At 47.5% G+C, this 16,813-nt stretch overlaps 1 protein-coding gene across 5 annotated transcripts in view; it reads right to left on the bottom strand.

Annotated features, from left to right (window-relative positions):
- Positions 1–807: 807 nt before the first annotated feature.
- Adam19 (a disintegrin and metallopeptidase domain 19 (meltrin beta)) overlaps positions 808–16,813 on the bottom strand; it is a 92,846-nt gene continuing 76,840 nt past the window's right edge. For 4 of the 5 annotated variants that reach the window (NM_001291890.1, NM_001291891.1, NM_009616.4 and 1 more), the window contains 10 exons: positions 16,337–16,532; positions 13,619–13,727; positions 11,694–11,907; positions 10,714–10,791; positions 10,507–10,615; positions 9,180–9,318; positions 8,378–8,462; positions 7,925–8,149; positions 5,084–5,236; positions 808–4,363 (listed from right to left, as the gene is read on the bottom strand). In NM_001291890.1, the coding sequence (NP_001278819.1) occupies positions 4,310–4,363; positions 5,084–5,236; positions 7,925–8,149; positions 8,378–8,462; positions 9,180–9,318; positions 10,507–10,615; positions 10,714–10,791; positions 11,694–11,907; positions 13,619–13,727; positions 16,337–16,532 (1,362 nt within the window). In that variant the 3' untranslated portion in view covers positions 808–4,309. The remainder of the gene's footprint in view (positions 4,364–5,083; positions 5,237–7,924; positions 8,150–8,377; positions 8,463–9,179; positions 9,319–10,506; positions 10,616–10,713; positions 10,792–11,693; positions 11,908–13,618; positions 13,728–16,336; positions 16,533–16,813) is intronic. The other variant, XM_030245480.1, reaches the window with a different exon arrangement.

The raw sequence follows: 16,813 nt of genomic DNA, 5'->3' as shown, positions 1-16,813 counted from the left end.
GAGCTGGCTTACAGTTCAGAGGTCTACTCTATTATCGTCATGGAGGGAAGCATGGCAGCACACAGGCAGGCCTGGTGCTAGAGAGGTATCTCAGGGTTCTACATCTGGACCCCCAAGCATCAGGAAGAGACACTGAGTCTGGCTTGAGCTTCTGAAACCTTAAAGCCCGCCCCCAGTGACACACTTGCTCTAACAAGGCCACATCCACTCCAACAAGGCCACACCTCCATTAATGCCTCTCCTTATGATTCTATGGGGGCCATTTTCATTCAGACCTACACAGTAAAACTCCTGTGGTTATTAATAATCTTAGAAAACCTCAAAACAGAGGCTGGGAGGAAATGGGTAAAAGTTGGTGAGAGACCAGCAGTCTCCACACAGACCTGGGAAATCTTAAGTGCACACAAGCTGGCCTCCCTGCACCTACCCACTCAGCCCGGGACCCACACTAAGTCTCTCCTCTTCATTAAAGCACACCCCCTAGTGAAGAGAGTTGGTCACAGAGTATCTCAGCTGTCTTCTAAAGTTAATAGTGTAGAAGAATGTTCTAGAATCTAAAAGATTATGAAAGCCTTTGGTAATCCAAGATTTAATGAAACCAGACTATCTTGAGCACAGGTACAAAGCAGGCAGCCCTGACTACTGGCCATGGGAAACCCCGGGGCATCACTGTGGCACAGGTCATGGCCGACTGGAAGGCTGTTGGTCTGTATGAGTCCTCTGAGACGTTCACATCACATGTCTTAAGTGGTCCTGGCAGTGGGATTACCGAAACAGTTCACACACAAAAGAGCCATCCAAACAGAGAACATTTCCTCATGACAATTTGTTTTAATTAAATACAAACAAGGAGAAAAAAATAACAACAACAACAAAAAACAAGGCACCATGGCCCATTCAAGTATTTTGCATAGATGTACAAATATTGTAAACAATCAATAGGAGGACATGAGAGGGGAGGACTACTTCCTGTGAACAATCTCCCAAATCAAAAGAAAATTCACATTTGCCCTGGATCCCAGACATAGACATATACAGTCATACAAGAGGATACTGGGTGCATGACTTTGGGGTGCTAGGCTCGGATTCTACAGAACCTCTCCCTAGCAGGCTTCCCTGGGACGGGGTACCTTTCCAGTTGGTGTTCCCTGGCTTGTGTGTGGAGGATTCCTTCGGGTCTGTTCATTACATGCATTTGACAAAATAACTAGCCTCCAATTTTAAGAATACAAGTCTCACCTCCACTTTGTCAAATAAGGAAGTGAATTGAGCCCAGGGGAGACACTGAAGGATTATTGCAGTGTTGCAGGGGGGCTATTGCAACAGAAGGAACTGTCGCGTTACAGAGAACACTCCGACACTAGCATCTACAGTGTCTTGGAGCAGGGGTAGAGAGGGGGTATTCTCTTCCTGGTGGAAGTCACCAAGGCTAGAAGGAACAGAAAGCAAGCAAGGAGTTGTAACTTGGACGGTATTAGCCCAGGCTATACCTCTTATAGAGATGGAGAGCTGAGGTTTACAGGTCAGGAATGGCTTTGCAGTTCTAAGGTTGGCAGGCAGCTAATCTAGCTCCAAAAAACATTTACAGCCTAGGCTGGAGGATGTAGCTCAGTTGTAGAGTGTTTGGCTATATACATATGAAGGGCTGTGTTTGAACCCAGGGCCACATAAAGCATGGTAGCACACACCCGCAGTCTGTACTCAGGAGTTCAAAGATCATCCTTGGTAAAGTGACTTAAAGGCCAATCTACGATACATGAGATCCTGTCTTCATTTTTGTTTTTCTAGAGGGTTTTTTTTTTCCTCTGTGTGGCCCTGGCAGTCTTGGAACTTCCTTTTTAGACCAGGCTAGCTTCAAACTCGAGATTCACCTGCCTATGCTGGGACTAAAGATGTATACCACTAAACGCAGCTACAAACCTTCCCTCAGCCCACCAGAGCCTTGGCTTTGACCTATTCTAACATCTTCTGACGTCTCTCTTCAGTGGCTGGGAACAGAGGTGCCTTAAACAGTTCTTGTTCTTGCTCACATTGTATGCATAAGAAAAGCGCTTTCATTCAGTCTTGGATGCCCTCACAGACTTGGTGTAGGAAGACCAAAGTGTTCTGTTGCAACTGCCCCTCCTCCTCATGTGGTAATATTCTTTCATCTCCTAAGTGACAATCCTGTGAGACAAACCCTGTCCTTGAAGTCTAGATACACCTGTATGGGACCCTTCACAAAGCAGATGGGAAGGGATTCCTGCCTGTGACAGCCTAGCTGGCCTCTGGAAACAAAGCCTTGAGTGAAGTTGTGTGTAGAGCAGCTGCCGACATTTCTACCAAGTTTAAAAAAACCCCGTCCTCTTACACTTCACAGTATAATGTCATGGGATGGAGGTGGTAGCAAAGTAATGAAAAAGAAAAAAACAGAAGTGATTACCAAAGAGCAAGGAAATGGGTCTTTTTCTGATATGGTTCAAGGGACAGAAAGTGGAGGGTTTCTAACTTTGTGGTGAGAATCGGGGTGGCCTGTAGTCACCGGCCACTTGGTAAAGCACACAAAAGAGAAACTGATATAGGACATGGACTGAGGCCTCAGAGAGTGTGAAGAGCACGGTCACCCTGAAAAGGAGAAAGGTGCTTTCCTGAGATCTTTCTACCCCAGGCCACGTCTGTCATAGCTCCCACATGTCTACAATCCCAAAGCTTACTCTGGGAAGAGATATAAGGAGGCCTCAGGTGGTAAAGGGGAAGTCAAACGCTTGCCTCTTCCTCTGGAGGGTTCCAAGAGCTAACAACTGCTTGCTGTTGGGGCGGGGAGGCCCCTAGAGAGCCCTCTGCAGTGCCATTAGCACCTTTCTGGGGGTGGAAGATGGCCTCTCAGAGGCCAGGCCCAGCAAATGTGTAAGAACTGTTCCAAATAGCGGAGCACCAAGCAAGAGAAGGTCCACCCCATCCCATTCCCACCTTCTCAGCATTTTCCATGACGATCACCTCGGGGCAGCAACCAGGAGAGACCCGATGAGGTGCGTGATAAAACTCTGGTTGAATAGAGTTTGGGGAACCCTGCCCAGATCTGGTTCACCATGGCTGTTGACATCGATCTGTTCAGAGTCACCAGTCCCCCCTCAGAGCTGACCACTAGGGCGGGGCTGGTGGCCCTGTGTATACAATACTATAGCCAGGATGCCAAACATGTCAGCCCCCCTCAGTACAACTGTGGCTGTCCTGGGGAACCTTACTTAGATATGAGTCAGAAATAAGGAGGAGGTCCCTTATTCTGCTTGAGGCCGTAAAACACAAGTACATGCAGAGCTGTCGGCCTGCCTGCATGTCTGTCTCTCTCATTGCCTCTGTCTCTTTCACACACACACACACACACACACACACACACACACACACACACACACACACATACACGCCCACTCGGCTCAACGCTCTTGAGATCCAGTGCAGAAAGTCCAGTGGCGACCCCATATGGCAGGATCCCGATTTGTAGGTCACCAGCATATGGTCATCAGCAAGTCAGGACTGCCATAGTTCACCACCAAAGCACCATAGGATAGGGATGCTGGAAAAGGAGAAGGTGACACATGGAACACTGGGGATGGATGAATGGATGGATGGATGGATGGATGGATGGATGGATGGGGATTCTAAATGTCCTTAGTGACCTTTGGCATAACGGCTCAGAGGGGACACAGGTTGACCACCCCACCCCCCTGCTGTCTATGCTACTTACAAATAGTACCTGTCTGAGTCAGAGTGACCCGTGTAAATATGGGAGTGGGAATGTGAAGAAAGGCAGGGGAGGGGAGCATGGCTTATCACATGCAGCCAGAGAGCCAGGAACAGGCACCTTGACCAAGCCCCTTGGGGTAGGGATGTAGCAGTAGCTTCCTCAGCAGCCTGGGATCCCAGAAGGAGGCCAATCAGTGACACTCGCGTGTGTTCCTGCCAGCATAGGACCAGGATGGGTACCTTCTCCAAGCTCCGCAGAGGAGGACCCCAGCTCAAGCCTTCCCTGAGCATCGCTGGTAGCTCTTGGCTAGTGGGCTGAGGGAGAACCTTTCCCACCCTCCTCGCCGTGCTTCCCTTCCCTCCCTGGGCTGTATATTGCACAGGACAAACACTTAGGAGCCATTGGATATGAGTCCCCCTGGGCCTCGGAGGAAGCAGGAGGCACTCGGGTAAGAAGGGAGATTCTGGGGATGAGGGACGTTCCAGAAGGCTGCCAAAGCTTCAGGATGGGTGAGAAGGCGTCTTTCTTCTGGACCTTCCATGGCATCCGGAGTCTTCCATCGGAACAAGAAACTTCTCGACACTTCTAGATCTTGGAGCTAATTATTGCTCCAACCCTCTGTGATCGGTACTCGGGTAGCTGGAAAGGAAAAAAAAAAAACAAAAACAAAAAACGATGTGACCTCAGTGCTGGTCAGTGGGACTGTGGGCAAGTGTCCTCTTGCTCAGAAGTCTGTCCCCGCGGCTGCATTCCAGGGCCATTGGCCCTTGTAGTGAGAGCAATTGTGTGGCCACCCCCAAAGCTGGAAACTTAGCCCCTCCCCTCTTCCATCAAGTTTCAGTACATCTAGTTCCCTAGTGCTTCAGGGGATACGGGCTGGCAACCAGCTTTCTTGCCTCACCCCTTCTGACCCAACTCCCCAGACTAAGCCGAGGACATGGCAGGCAGAGAGAAGCGTTAAGGAAAGGGACATATGTTGACAGGCTTGTATAAACTAATGGCCTTCAGAGCAATGTCATGGAGCTGGTCCCTGCTGCTTCTCTGGCCTTTTTAAAAATTACCTTGAACCACCTTGCCGGCCAATCTTAAGCCTTCTTATCAAGAGATAAGGATTTACTCAAGGTGGCCTATCTGTTCAGGTGCCATCAAAGCCACCAGAGCTTAGGCTTCTGTGTGACGCTTTCATTCTCAAGGAAATTCAAACCTCCCTTTGCTCATGTAAGGTACAGCCAAATAGACCTCCAAGCGAGGCTACGTGTTCATTTCTGCTTCTGTTCTAGAACCTAGCGTGGGGCACGGGACTGCCTTCTCAGCCACACACTTCCTCTCTGGTCCTTCTGGGTCCTTCTGTGGACTCACCTTTGGAACAGGCACTGCTGGAGGCCTGGGGGGCTGAGGACCAGAAGTAGGGGGCTGAAGCAGGGAGGTGCCTCCTGACCTGGGACCGGTCCTTTGGCCTGGCACCGGATTGGCTGGGAGTGCCTTCTGAGGTGGTCGAGGCCTGGAGAAGTCCTGGAGGAAGCAAGAAGTCTGACTTGAGGGTCTCCCTTCAAAAGAAAGTATGCCTAGTATCTTCTGGGTCACAGCCAAAATAACTTACGTACCGGATTGTTCCATTTCTAAAGGACTCTCCTATGCGGGGGTCTACTTTATAATGTAGTCACATGCTAAGAAAAAAATAAGACCTTTTTGGAAAACAAGTTGGCTGTCTATTAAAATTAGAGCTATGGGCATGGCATGATAAGGCACACTTTTAATTCCAGCCCTCAGGAGGTAGAAGCAGGTGGGTCTGTGAATTCAAAACCCTGTCCCAAAATTTAACCAAAAAAAAAAAAAAAAAAAAAAAGAAGAAGAAAATGTCTTTTCCTGGTGTGAAAAATCCCACTTCTGTTTGACCATGTTAGAGAGCTGCAGAAGGCTGGTTTGCAAGGATGTCCCTATGTACACATGATTTATAATACCAGAGAACTCAGAAACTTCCAAAATAGCCACGGTGGGAGAAAAGTATAACTTACCCAGTGATGTGGGCTACAGTGTGTGTAAAGAGTAAAGTAGGGCATCTGGGCTAATGAGGACAGTCAGCTGCGAGACAAGCTGACATGGCCCCGACAGAGGAGCGTGTATGCAAAGCAGACCACCACATCCCTGCCTATAGCCAATGGCGATGAACAGACGTGGGTGGACATGAACCAGGAAGACGGAATGAGTGGTGTGTGTGTGTGTGTGTGTGTGTGTGTGTGCGTGTGTGTGCGTGTGTGTGTGTGAAAGAGAGAGAGAGAGAGAGAGAATGTGTATGTATGTGTGTGGTGTGTCCATGTGCATGCACATGTGTGTGTATGTATGTACATGTGGCTCCCCTAAGCCTAATTTTTAATTAGTTTATTTCTCATCATATCTTTTATCCCTATTAACATAAATAATTTACCAGGCTTTTATTTCCAGCCGGGGTGGGGCACCTTTTCTGTCTGATTCATGGAGACATTGCAGGCTTTGGGGAGCACTAAGACTCAGGAAGAAGGTAACTCAACACTAGGAACATAAACAAAGAGCTAATCAAACTTCTCAGAACAGACACACACTTCTGTACTACTTAAATATTTTAGTATAAAGAATTATTGCTGCTGTTTTGAGTCAGGGTTTTTCTACATAGCCTTGGCTATCTTGTAACTCTTCATGTAGATCAGGTTGGCCTTGAATTTACAGCAATCCATCTGTGTTGGCCTCCCAAGTGCTGGGATCAACAGCATGTACCACCACACTTGGCTAATCGTATTATTTTTAATTATGTACATGTGTGAGTTTATACCCTGCATGTTCAGGAGAACATGATGAGGATCTGCTAAACCACGCCCCTCCAAAGGCAGCAAGGCCAACTCTATCCAGTGAGTACATTCACATTTGTTAGATGTACCTTCCCTGAGCATGCGCAGTTTAAGGTCATCGTTTACAAAGATAGTAAGAGCTGGCCCATTTCGGGGCATGCATGGCTCAATGTCATGGAACAGGGTTTAAAGTGGTTAAGCGGGAGTGATCTGGGTATGCTGAGCTTGTACCGGAACATATCAGATGCAGTCGATCCCTCCCCCTCTGCGTGGATTTGTATGTCTCATCCTGGCCCCACACACAGGCACTTGCGAAGGGGCTGCTTCACAGCACAGAACCCAACCCAATACCCTCACTGTCCTCACGCCCTAGGGTCTGAAGCTGACCATGGGGTGGTTGTGAGCAGAGAAACTCGGCCCTGGGAAAGCCTTTGGGCCATACCAAGACAAAGCAGACACAATCAGTTTTAGAGGCCACTGCCCAAGAGATGTCCATGTCTTCACTGGGGAACCTATACCAGAGTACACACGCTAAGCGAACAGGCCACTCTGTCACAGCTCCAAGTTGTGAGTACCAGCTACACAGAAGGGGACAGTCCAGACCCATCACCTCCCAGAGACTCCCTCAGGCAAGCGAGGCATCGTGGTGCACCCTTCAGTAAGACCCTTGGTGAGTGGAAGCTAACTAGTAGATACACTTTGTGGGGCTGAATACGATGGGAGAAGCACAGGGCACTAAGATCAGCCTTACTAGGTGAGAGAAACCCCTCAGGAGGAGTGTTATCTAAAGTCACAATTGACGGTGAATAGGAACAGGCCAGGCAGAGGCAGGGGTGTGTGTGTGTGTGTGTGTGTGTGTGTGTGGTGTGTTTGGGGAAAAACAGCATCTGCATTGACCTGAAGAGGACCAGCTCTCGGGGAACCGAAAGAAGTTAATTTGGGGTACAAAGTGTGTGGAAATCAAATAGGAGAAAAGCATCACTTTAGTGGCTTAGGGATGATGGTGATGATGGTGGTGATGATGATGATGGTGATGATGAACAGTAGCAGCAGCAGCAGCAGCAATAAAAGTATTTTGGTTTTTCAAGATAGGGTTTCTTTGTGTAGCCTTAGCTGTCCTGGAACTAGCTGTGTAGAATATGCTGGCCTTGAATGTAGAGATTTGCCTGCCTCTACTCCTGAATGCTGGGATTAAAGGTGTGTACTGCTACCACCTGGCTGGGAAGGTTTATTGCTAAACCTCTGGAAGCCCATTGGATTTACCAGAACAAAGAAAGGATGATCAGATCCAATCAGTGCATCACATCAACGCCCCCTCATTGCTGATGGCCTGCTATGGGCGATGTCCCCAGCCTAGGGTTGGCGAGAATCCACTTACCTGGGACAGTAGGCAGTTAGGTGCAGGGGGCATGGGTCGGCTTGGGGGAGGCCTCCTGGCTGACTCCTTTCTTTCTATTCGAGCCCCAGCTTCTGGGGAGCTCCCAGCAGCCCTGTTCAGATGTGCCGGCAATGGTGCAGGTGGCGATTCAACGCGCAGGTAGTCTGGAGGGGGCCGGGGAGGGGGGTGGGACGGCTTCCGGAGGGATTCAGGGGTGTTAGTCACCTATATGAAGGAGACACAGAGCAGCTGAGATAAGGAATCCTCCCTAAGTGTGTGTCTCAATGAGGTGACTTTCAGACATGCTGACCTTTGGATTCCAGGCTTCAGAACCAACTTCAAGCCCCAAAGATAGCTTTCATTACCAACCCCGTGGGCACACATAAGTACCGAAGAAAGCCGAACAGGGATCTCAAGGGAACTCAGTCAAGTTCAATGGTGCAAAGCCCTTACCTTTCGCTTGCCCTGGGGGGTCTGCAACTTGAAAGTTGGGTTGGCATGGCCAGTTCCACCACTCTGAGATACCCTGAAGGGACAACTGGAAACAAGGAAGAGGGGACATGGGGGAAGGAGTGTTCAGTGGTGTGTGTGGACTAAGCAAATCCGACCCAGGCCAGCGGACAAATCTAACCCTCCTCTGAAGAAAGCGGGATAATCCTCTAAAACCCATCTCCTGAATAATAGATAAGCGCACACACGGCCAGTGGAGAAGCCCAAGGGAGGGCTTCTGCCTTGCACAAGCAGACCCCTCCATCCCAATTAGGAGACAGAATATCACTAACCACCATGTACCCCGACCCCCACTGGCATGGATAACAGAAGGATGCGGGATCCCCATGCAAGTACATTTAACAAACTCTAGAGAGCATGCTCCATCAATATCTCAATGAATTAATCATTCGTCTTCTTGGGCTAATGTCTAGTTATCTCTGTGACTGATTGAGCTTGTCATCCCTCTCTGTCGCCCCAGCTTCCTGCACTTTAAAAACAAGATAAGTTAATCAGGTAGGGGACGGTAAATAGATTTTATGTCATACCCCAGTTTGAACCGGCTAAGGGCTTTCTATTGGGAAGAATTCAAGTTAATGGCCAGGCTCAGTAGAAATCACTTACAGTCATTATCTACTAATGTCTGTCATGGTGACTGAGAGGACAGAAGGGTTGAGGGTGGCATGTTCCCTGCCTTCATCATCCCAGAATTAGACCCATAACCACCAACCTTTCCACAAGGGCTAGGCACAGCACCCTGTCCCACCTGAACTGATGCCGCAGCTTGAAAGGGAGAGCCGAGGGTTTGCCCAGTTTGTGGCTCTGTCTGTAGCAGTGACACAGTAGCACCAGAACTGCCAACACGAAGAGAGCTGAAAACACCCCAGCGATCACGGGACCCACACCTGCCGGAAGTCAGCACAAGTGAGAGAATTAGAGGCTGATCAGGCTACAGTAAAATGACAGAGCCTTTGTTCCGCTCCAGGTATTTGATTCCCGCCGACTTAGTTTAAACAAGCACAAATACATGCAACGCACATCATACTCTATTGGTGTCCTAATACTAGCTGAAAGAGCCAGGCCCACCCATGGGCTTTTAAAGACAGTCCCCATGTCCAGCTGCCTCAGAGATTCTTCCCAAAGCAGTTCATGGACTTTCATAAAGTCAGCCAGCACCACGATTTTCCTGGACACAGAGCAATGGCCAGAAAATACTGGTTGAGACATTTTAGGACTAGAACTCTCACCCTGGGCCCTCAGCCTCACGGTTGGGTCCAAAGCCCATCTCAACAGTTCCCGAGTCATAAATGTAAATGCACACAGTGTGCCTGCATCACTGAAGCTCCTCTTGCTCTGTTCATGGTCATTGCATAGTCAGGCTCTTCCTTCTTGTCTGTTTTCATTTTGTTACAGCCCAGACTGGCCTCAAAGTTGCAGCAGCAATTCTCCTGCCTCAGCCTCCTAAATGCTGGGATTACAGGTAGGAACTACCACACCCAGTTTTTAGCCTTTTTTTTTTAAAGTACTTTTGCCATTATTCAAAGACACAATCTGGAAACCACAGGGGTCAAGTCCCCGAGACCACCCCTAAGAACTGTAAAACTTGCCTGTTTTCCCATTTCTTAACCTTATTTAACAAAAGGTAAAATAACCAATACAATGCACCCCAAGATTGTAATTATTTCAAGTGTCCCTAAAAGGACTAATTACTAGTTACTACCTCCAAATAATTGTGACTATCCAGTGGCCTCAGTCTCCCTTAATATCTACCCCTGCCCCTCTCTCCTCTAGTAAAAGGACAGGAAGGTGACTAAGCCCAGGCCCCATAGGAAGACCTGGCATCCTCCCACTCAGCGTCTTTATCTTGGCTCCCTCCCTGTAGAATCTGGAGAGTGAAGCCAGCTTACCTTGGACTTTCTGCAACGGGCAAACCCAGCCTATGGCCCACAATCCCCATGAATAGCTATGAATGCAGCCCAACAGGTTTGTAGACAACGATGCCATATTGCAAAGTCAAAAGACTAGAGGCTCCTGCCAACCTACCCCTTATCCCCACGGTCTCCTCCTCCTCTCTCACAAAGCAGAACACTTACTCTTAGGGGGCAAAGGACCACTGTCGACGCTGCCACCATCTCCCGGGGTGTTACAGAAAGGTGGAGACCAGCCAGGGAAGCAATGACAGTTCTTGTTGTTGTTGCAGACCTAGAGTGAGGGGCCGCAGACGCATCAGCACCCAGGAGAGCTGTGACCTCCCACAGGGCAACACCCAGGAACCCAGACCTCTGCATACACACACGTACCCCGTGGCCATTGCACTTTTTCCCACAGCCTTCCGTCTCAAAGAAGGAGGTGTTCCTGCACTGCCCCTCGAAGCAAATCTGCAACATAGAAGGGCAGCCATCAGCGGGACACAGGGGCATGGGGGAGGCTTAGGGTGTGGGAGGTTTGTCCTTAGGATGAATGGGAACCCCAAAACATAGCTGGGGGCTATATATCTAGTGAGAAATGCAAAAGGCCTCAAAAAAGATTCAGTGGGTAACTGAACTCTGCTGTTGTCTTTGTGATTAGGGAAGGAGCAGCAAACATTACTGAAATGGTACATTCAACAACTAGGACACGTTTATAGTCTAGCGTCATGCTGACTATATTCCATCCAGCAATGAATATGGACTAAGTTTAGGATGATGCCTAAAAATCATGATTGTGGCAGGAGCTTACTTTCAGCTGGGCATCGTACCATAGGTTTCCTCTGTGTTTATAATTTAACACAATTTAAAGCATGGGGTTGGTGGCGTTATTTTCCTTGGGTCTCCCTGAAATCTTAGACCTTTCCTTTCTTTCTTTCTTTCTTTCTTTCTTTCTTTCTTTCTTTCTTTCTTTCTTTCTTTCTTTCTTTCTTTCTTCTCCTCCTCCTCCTCCTCCTCCTTCTCCTCTTCCTTTTTTTCTTTTTTTGAGACAGGGTTTCTCTGTGTAGCCCTGGCTGTCCTGGAACTCACTCTGTAGACCAGGCTGGCCTCGAACTCAGAAATTCGCCTGCCTCTGCCTCCCAAGTGCTAGGATTAAAGGTGTGCGCCACCACGCCCAGCCTTAGACCATTTCTATGAGGATAGTAAATGACATGCATGACAGTGATGCCTGCGTTTACATGACTAGGTCCATAGTCATAGGTGGGATGCTGTTATTCTGAGAGCTGGGCATCACTCCTCCGGAGCCCACACTTCTCAGTCTCTGCCTCTGCCTCTGCCTCTTGGTTTCTGAGTGAGGTTAGGGAGGGACTCACATGGTTGTGGCCACACTTGGTTCCAGTCATCACCAGCCCTGGGTCCAGCATGTCACCTTCCCCTTCCTCCTCCTCAGGACCCCGGTAGACGTGGGTGCCCCGACAGTGGATCCGCCTCCCGTTCAAGGTGATGGTGGTGTCAATAGATACTGCGTTGGATTCCAGGGGCCGGGCCTGGGTGCTCTGGCACTGAATCTTCCCACACTTGGCATCCCTGGGCCAGGAAAGAAGACAGGATCAGAGACTGGGGAAGAGCGGGGACATTGGAGAGCTTCAGTCTGAGCCAAGTCAGTAGGCTTCGGTGGAGCAGGGCAAAGGACCAGAGAGTGGGCTGGAACCCGGCAGTAGAGACCAAAGGTAGACTCAGACCCAGAAAAGGGGCAGGTTCCTTGTGTCTCAGCAGACCTAAGCCAAGAGCTCAACTTAGGATGTCCTAACCACAAGGACACCTGAATGACATGAATAATTGGTCATCTTTGTCCCAAATCCATTCCCCAGGCACTCCAAACTAGGAGCTAGGTCTCCCTCTGCCTCCCCATTCTTCATTGTTCCCAAGTTTGAGCATTTTCAATCCCTGTCAATCTTCCCTCCTACACAGCTTCCCTGACTTACATTCTTATCCCCCCTTTTTAAAAAGACTTATTTATAATTATATGTAAGTACACTGTAACTGTCTTTAGACACATCAGAAGAGGGCATCAGATCTCATTACAGATGGTTGTGAGCCACCATGTGGTTGCTGGGATTTAACTTCAAAAGAGCAGTTAGTGCTCTTATCTGCTGAGCCATCTCACCAGCCCGTGTGTGTGAGTGTGTGTGTGTGTGTGTGTGTGTGTGTGTGTGTGTGTGTATGTATGTATGTATGTATGTATGAATGTGTGTGTATGTATATATATTACATATACATATACATATACATATATATATATTACTCCCTTTCTATCCTGGCCTATAAGACACAGAGCCCCCTCACTGCAGCATCCATGGGAGGGGTCCAGATCATCCAGAGATGCCTTTATATCTCTCAGGATCTAGTTCCTGCTTTCCTCTGCCCAGGCTCATTTTTCTTGCCACCCCCGCCCATGTCTTCCCACAAATTGTAGCTTGCTCTCTATCAGTTCGTCAATTGCTCCTTTTTCTCTAATATCTCAGCCTAAAACACTGTTTTACACACTAGTGCAACTCCTCCCCCATTCATTTAGATGGCTGCTCTAGAACTCAGCTAGAGAACACCTTGGGAAGATGCTCCAGGCCGTTAACTGTTACACCAGTTAACCACATTGCTCTAGACACTCAATTCAGCACCTTGCATGTGGTGAATCTGAAACAGTAGTGGGCAGAGGAGTGAGTGGGTGGCTGGAATGAATGAATCAGAGATGGCTCTCAGGAGCAGGCATAACTTTAGCACTCTGCAAAAATGGTCCAAAAAAGAGCCGTCTGGGATCCACAACATTTAGATGCTGGAACATTGTCATCTCAGATCAGTCATCTCCTGCCTCACTTTAAAAAGAAAAAAGACAGGATTTCTCTAAGTAACAGTCCTGGCTATTCTGACACTTGCTTTGTAGACCAGGCTGGTCTCAAACTGACCGAGATCCGCATGATCACCTGCCTCTGACTCCCCGGTGCCGGGATAAAGGCATGTCCAACTACCTTGTCCTGCACTTATAGGCCAGAGACTCCAAAGCAGCCTTGATCAGCTTCCTAGGAAGCAATGCTGCCCACTCCTCTTTTTCACTTCCTTAGAGCCAACCAAACAGTGAGTGCATCACCAAGCAATAGGTAGAGAACAGAGAGAGGCTTAAACTGGTGTGTTTAAAAGCCAATAGTAGGCTATCCACACCAAGTCAGGTGGGAATGAAGAGGTCAGAGCAGGGATCGATTGGCCACTCTTCCTCCCACCGGGTCAGAGCTGTGGTCCTCACCTGGGACTGCACTTCCTGTATTGGCCATTCAAGCCCTTGCCACAGTTTCCATAGGTGTCACCAGCAGCATTCACCCTCTCAAAGCAAAGATCGAGGGCAGGCCGGGCTCCTAGGTATGCAAGAAACATTTGTCAGTGCATAAGCCCGCCAGCGGCTCCCCGTGACAGAGCCAGCTAGGCTTGGGCAACGGCATGCATGACACTTCCACCATCCATCAAGGCCAATTCAGAGAAAATATTTTTAGCCTGGTTTTTAACCCTTCATTGAAGATTTGTATCTATGGCAGCTGCATGCTAAGCCTGCTAGCTAATGAAGAAGAGCTATCCTATTTCTGGACCGTAAAAGATTAGTAATTCATGCCCCAAACATTAAAAGAGCTAAAATAGATCTTTGGAGTTTTTCCTTCACATCCACCTTGTTTTCCCTCTTATATCATGGAAAAGCAACAATCTTTAGCAGTGTGTCTTTTAGAGAAGAAAATGTCTTCTCTACCTTTTGCATCCCTTAGATTTGATCTTGGGGCATCTTCTTGAAAGAACGCAGTGAAGGACGGAAGCATCGTCTCTTCTCTTTCTGCTCTGCCCTTTGGGGTTTTAGTTTGTCGGATACAGAATTCAGCCTCAGGGCATTCAGTTGTCTGACTTAAGGATGCTGCCGCTACAATTTGCAACAGTGTAACAACATCTTACAAAGCATCTTTACATCCATAAGCAAATACAACCCGAGGTTGTTTCTAAGTAGTGTACTGCCCAGCTTCTGAAAACGGAGGCAGATAGAATCCCACACCTGAATGGGGATGGAGCTCAAAAAAAAACTGGCAACACTAAAGAGATTCTAAATGTGCAATGACCCAAAACTAACTGAAAACAGAATGTGTCATGAATTCAGAGTTCACCCATGCCAAGTGTCACGTGACTTTACTACAGCTTGGCTTTCAACACAGATGCACACAACAAATGAATGCTACTGAGACAAGCTCAGACTTGAGGCTACTTTATATTATGACTGGTTATATTTTTGTTGTATGTATGTTGTCTCTTATGCAATGGATTCATTAAAGAAAACAAAAAATGTTTTCCCTACTGTCATTCCTCAGCAGATAAACTTCAGATTAATGTTAATATTATGTTAGAAAGTTTGATTTATAAAATTGCTGTTTGCGTTCCTGACTTCAGTTCCATTAAAACAAACAAAACAACAACAACAACAACAAAACACTAGCTGAGTGTGGTGCCTGCCTTTAATCCTAGCACTAGAGAGGAAGAGGCAGGTAGATCTCTAGGAGTTGCAAGCCAGCCTGGATTACGTAGTAAGTTTCAGGCAAGCAGGCCACACACACTGTCTCAAAAAATAAAGTCCCTGTCCCTGTCCCTGTCTCAAAAAAATAAAGATAAAAGTCACTGAACGAATCATGATTTGGTGTCAGATTAGAATTTCCAACCATTTCTGGTAAGGCCCTAAACATACTTCTATCACTTTTACACCACATATCGATGTGGGTTGGTGTTCCCATCCCTGACAACTATAAAATCAGCCAACTCTGAAAACTGTTTCAGACCCTCTATGTCCTGCACTTTCAACCATTTAGCCAAGACTTAATTCTCTATGTAAAAAAAAAAAAAAAAAAAAAACCAAACAAACACACCGATTTGTCAAAGTATACATTTGCTTTGGTAAAATTATATATGAAAGATTATTTTAAAATAAATTTCCTTGTGATTTATTATCAATAAATGTTTGCTGTATATACCTACTTTTATATACTCACAAATTGTTCCATGCCATGTAAAAACTTCTCAGAAAAAAAAAAAGGGTAAGTGGAAAACAATTTAAGCCTAATGTAATTAATGGAACTGGTAAATACATTAAAATTTTTGCTATCTCTAAAATGCTTTCTACATTGGTCTTTCCATACTGGCTGGTTTTGTGTGTCAAAACCACATGCTGGAGTTATCACAGAGAAAGGAGCCTCCCTTGAGGAAATGCCTCCATGAGATCCAGCTGTAAGACATTTTCTCAAGTAATGATCAAGGATGGGAGGGCCCATTGTGGGTGGTGCCATCCCTGGGCTGGTGGTCCTGGGTTCTATAAGGAAGCAGGCTGAGCAAGCCAGGGGAAGCAAGTCAGTAAGAAATATCCCTCCATGGCCTCTGTATCAGCTCCTGCCTCCAGGTTCCTGCCCTGTGTGAGTTCACGTCCTGACTTCCTTTGGTGATGAACAGCAGTATGGAAGTGTAAGCTGAATAAACCCTTTCCTCCCCAACTTTCTTCTTGGTCATGATGTTTTGTGCAGTAATACAAACCCTGACTAAGACATACCCTCCATGCTAATATATTAGGATGGTTGTTGTTATTACTATATCACTGCTGTCTTTGAGATCTGATCCATGAAAAAACCCCACTTGATGGTAGTTTCAATTTGCTTTCTCTCAATATGACTGAAGCTAAACATTTTTTGTAGCTTAAGGGTCTTTTTCATTTTCTTTTATTCTCCATTTCTGCTTCATTGGTGTGTTGGGGAGGGAGTACTATTAACTGTCTGTCCAGTGTTAGAACTAAAAGCTTCAAGGGAATATGAGAAATACTGTCACTCTTGAGCTAAGAGCATGAGATGTGGTATTTGAAGGTGTTCTAGGCCAAGCTAAAGGGCCAGCGGGGAGACAGGCTCAGAGGTGGTGGGCGGAAGAGACCATGCTCTCCATCCAGGAGGGCTCTTACCAGGTCCCCACAGCTGCTGGCACTGTTCCTGGTAAGTGAGGCACATGCCGTTGTAGCAGTAGGCCTGGCCACCCTCGCAGGGGGTGCCATCCATCTGATAATAGTTGGTGGGGCAGTGGGGAGACTTGCCGGTGCAGAACTCGGGGAGGTCACATTGCCGAACCTGCTCCCGACACTGGGTTCCAGGAGCCACCAGCTAGGTAGAGGAATGAGAAGAGAAGAGTAGTCATTTCTTCCCTGCCCCCAACCCTTTCAGCCAAGAGCTCATGAACATCCTATCTGTGGAAAACAGTTTTGACGACCTTGTTATCACCGCACTTATCACACGACTTCAATGAGCTCAAGCCATCGTCGGCCTTCGCATAAACAGTGACTGAGTTCCTTCAAACTTGTACCCACATGGACCAACTCAACGCAATTCCTTCCCACAGCAGTTGAGAAATAATGTTTCTCTAACAATCTATAGTTTTCTCTCTG

This window comes from Mus musculus, chromosome 11 (genome assembly GCF_000001635.26).
Source record: "Mus musculus strain C57BL/6J chromosome 11, GRCm38.p6 C57BL/6J".
NCBI lineage: Eukaryota > Metazoa > Chordata > Mammalia > Rodentia > Muridae > Mus > Mus musculus.
The sequence above is the reverse complement of the archived record's forward strand: the minus strand, read 5'-3'. Positions and strand labels throughout refer to the sequence as shown.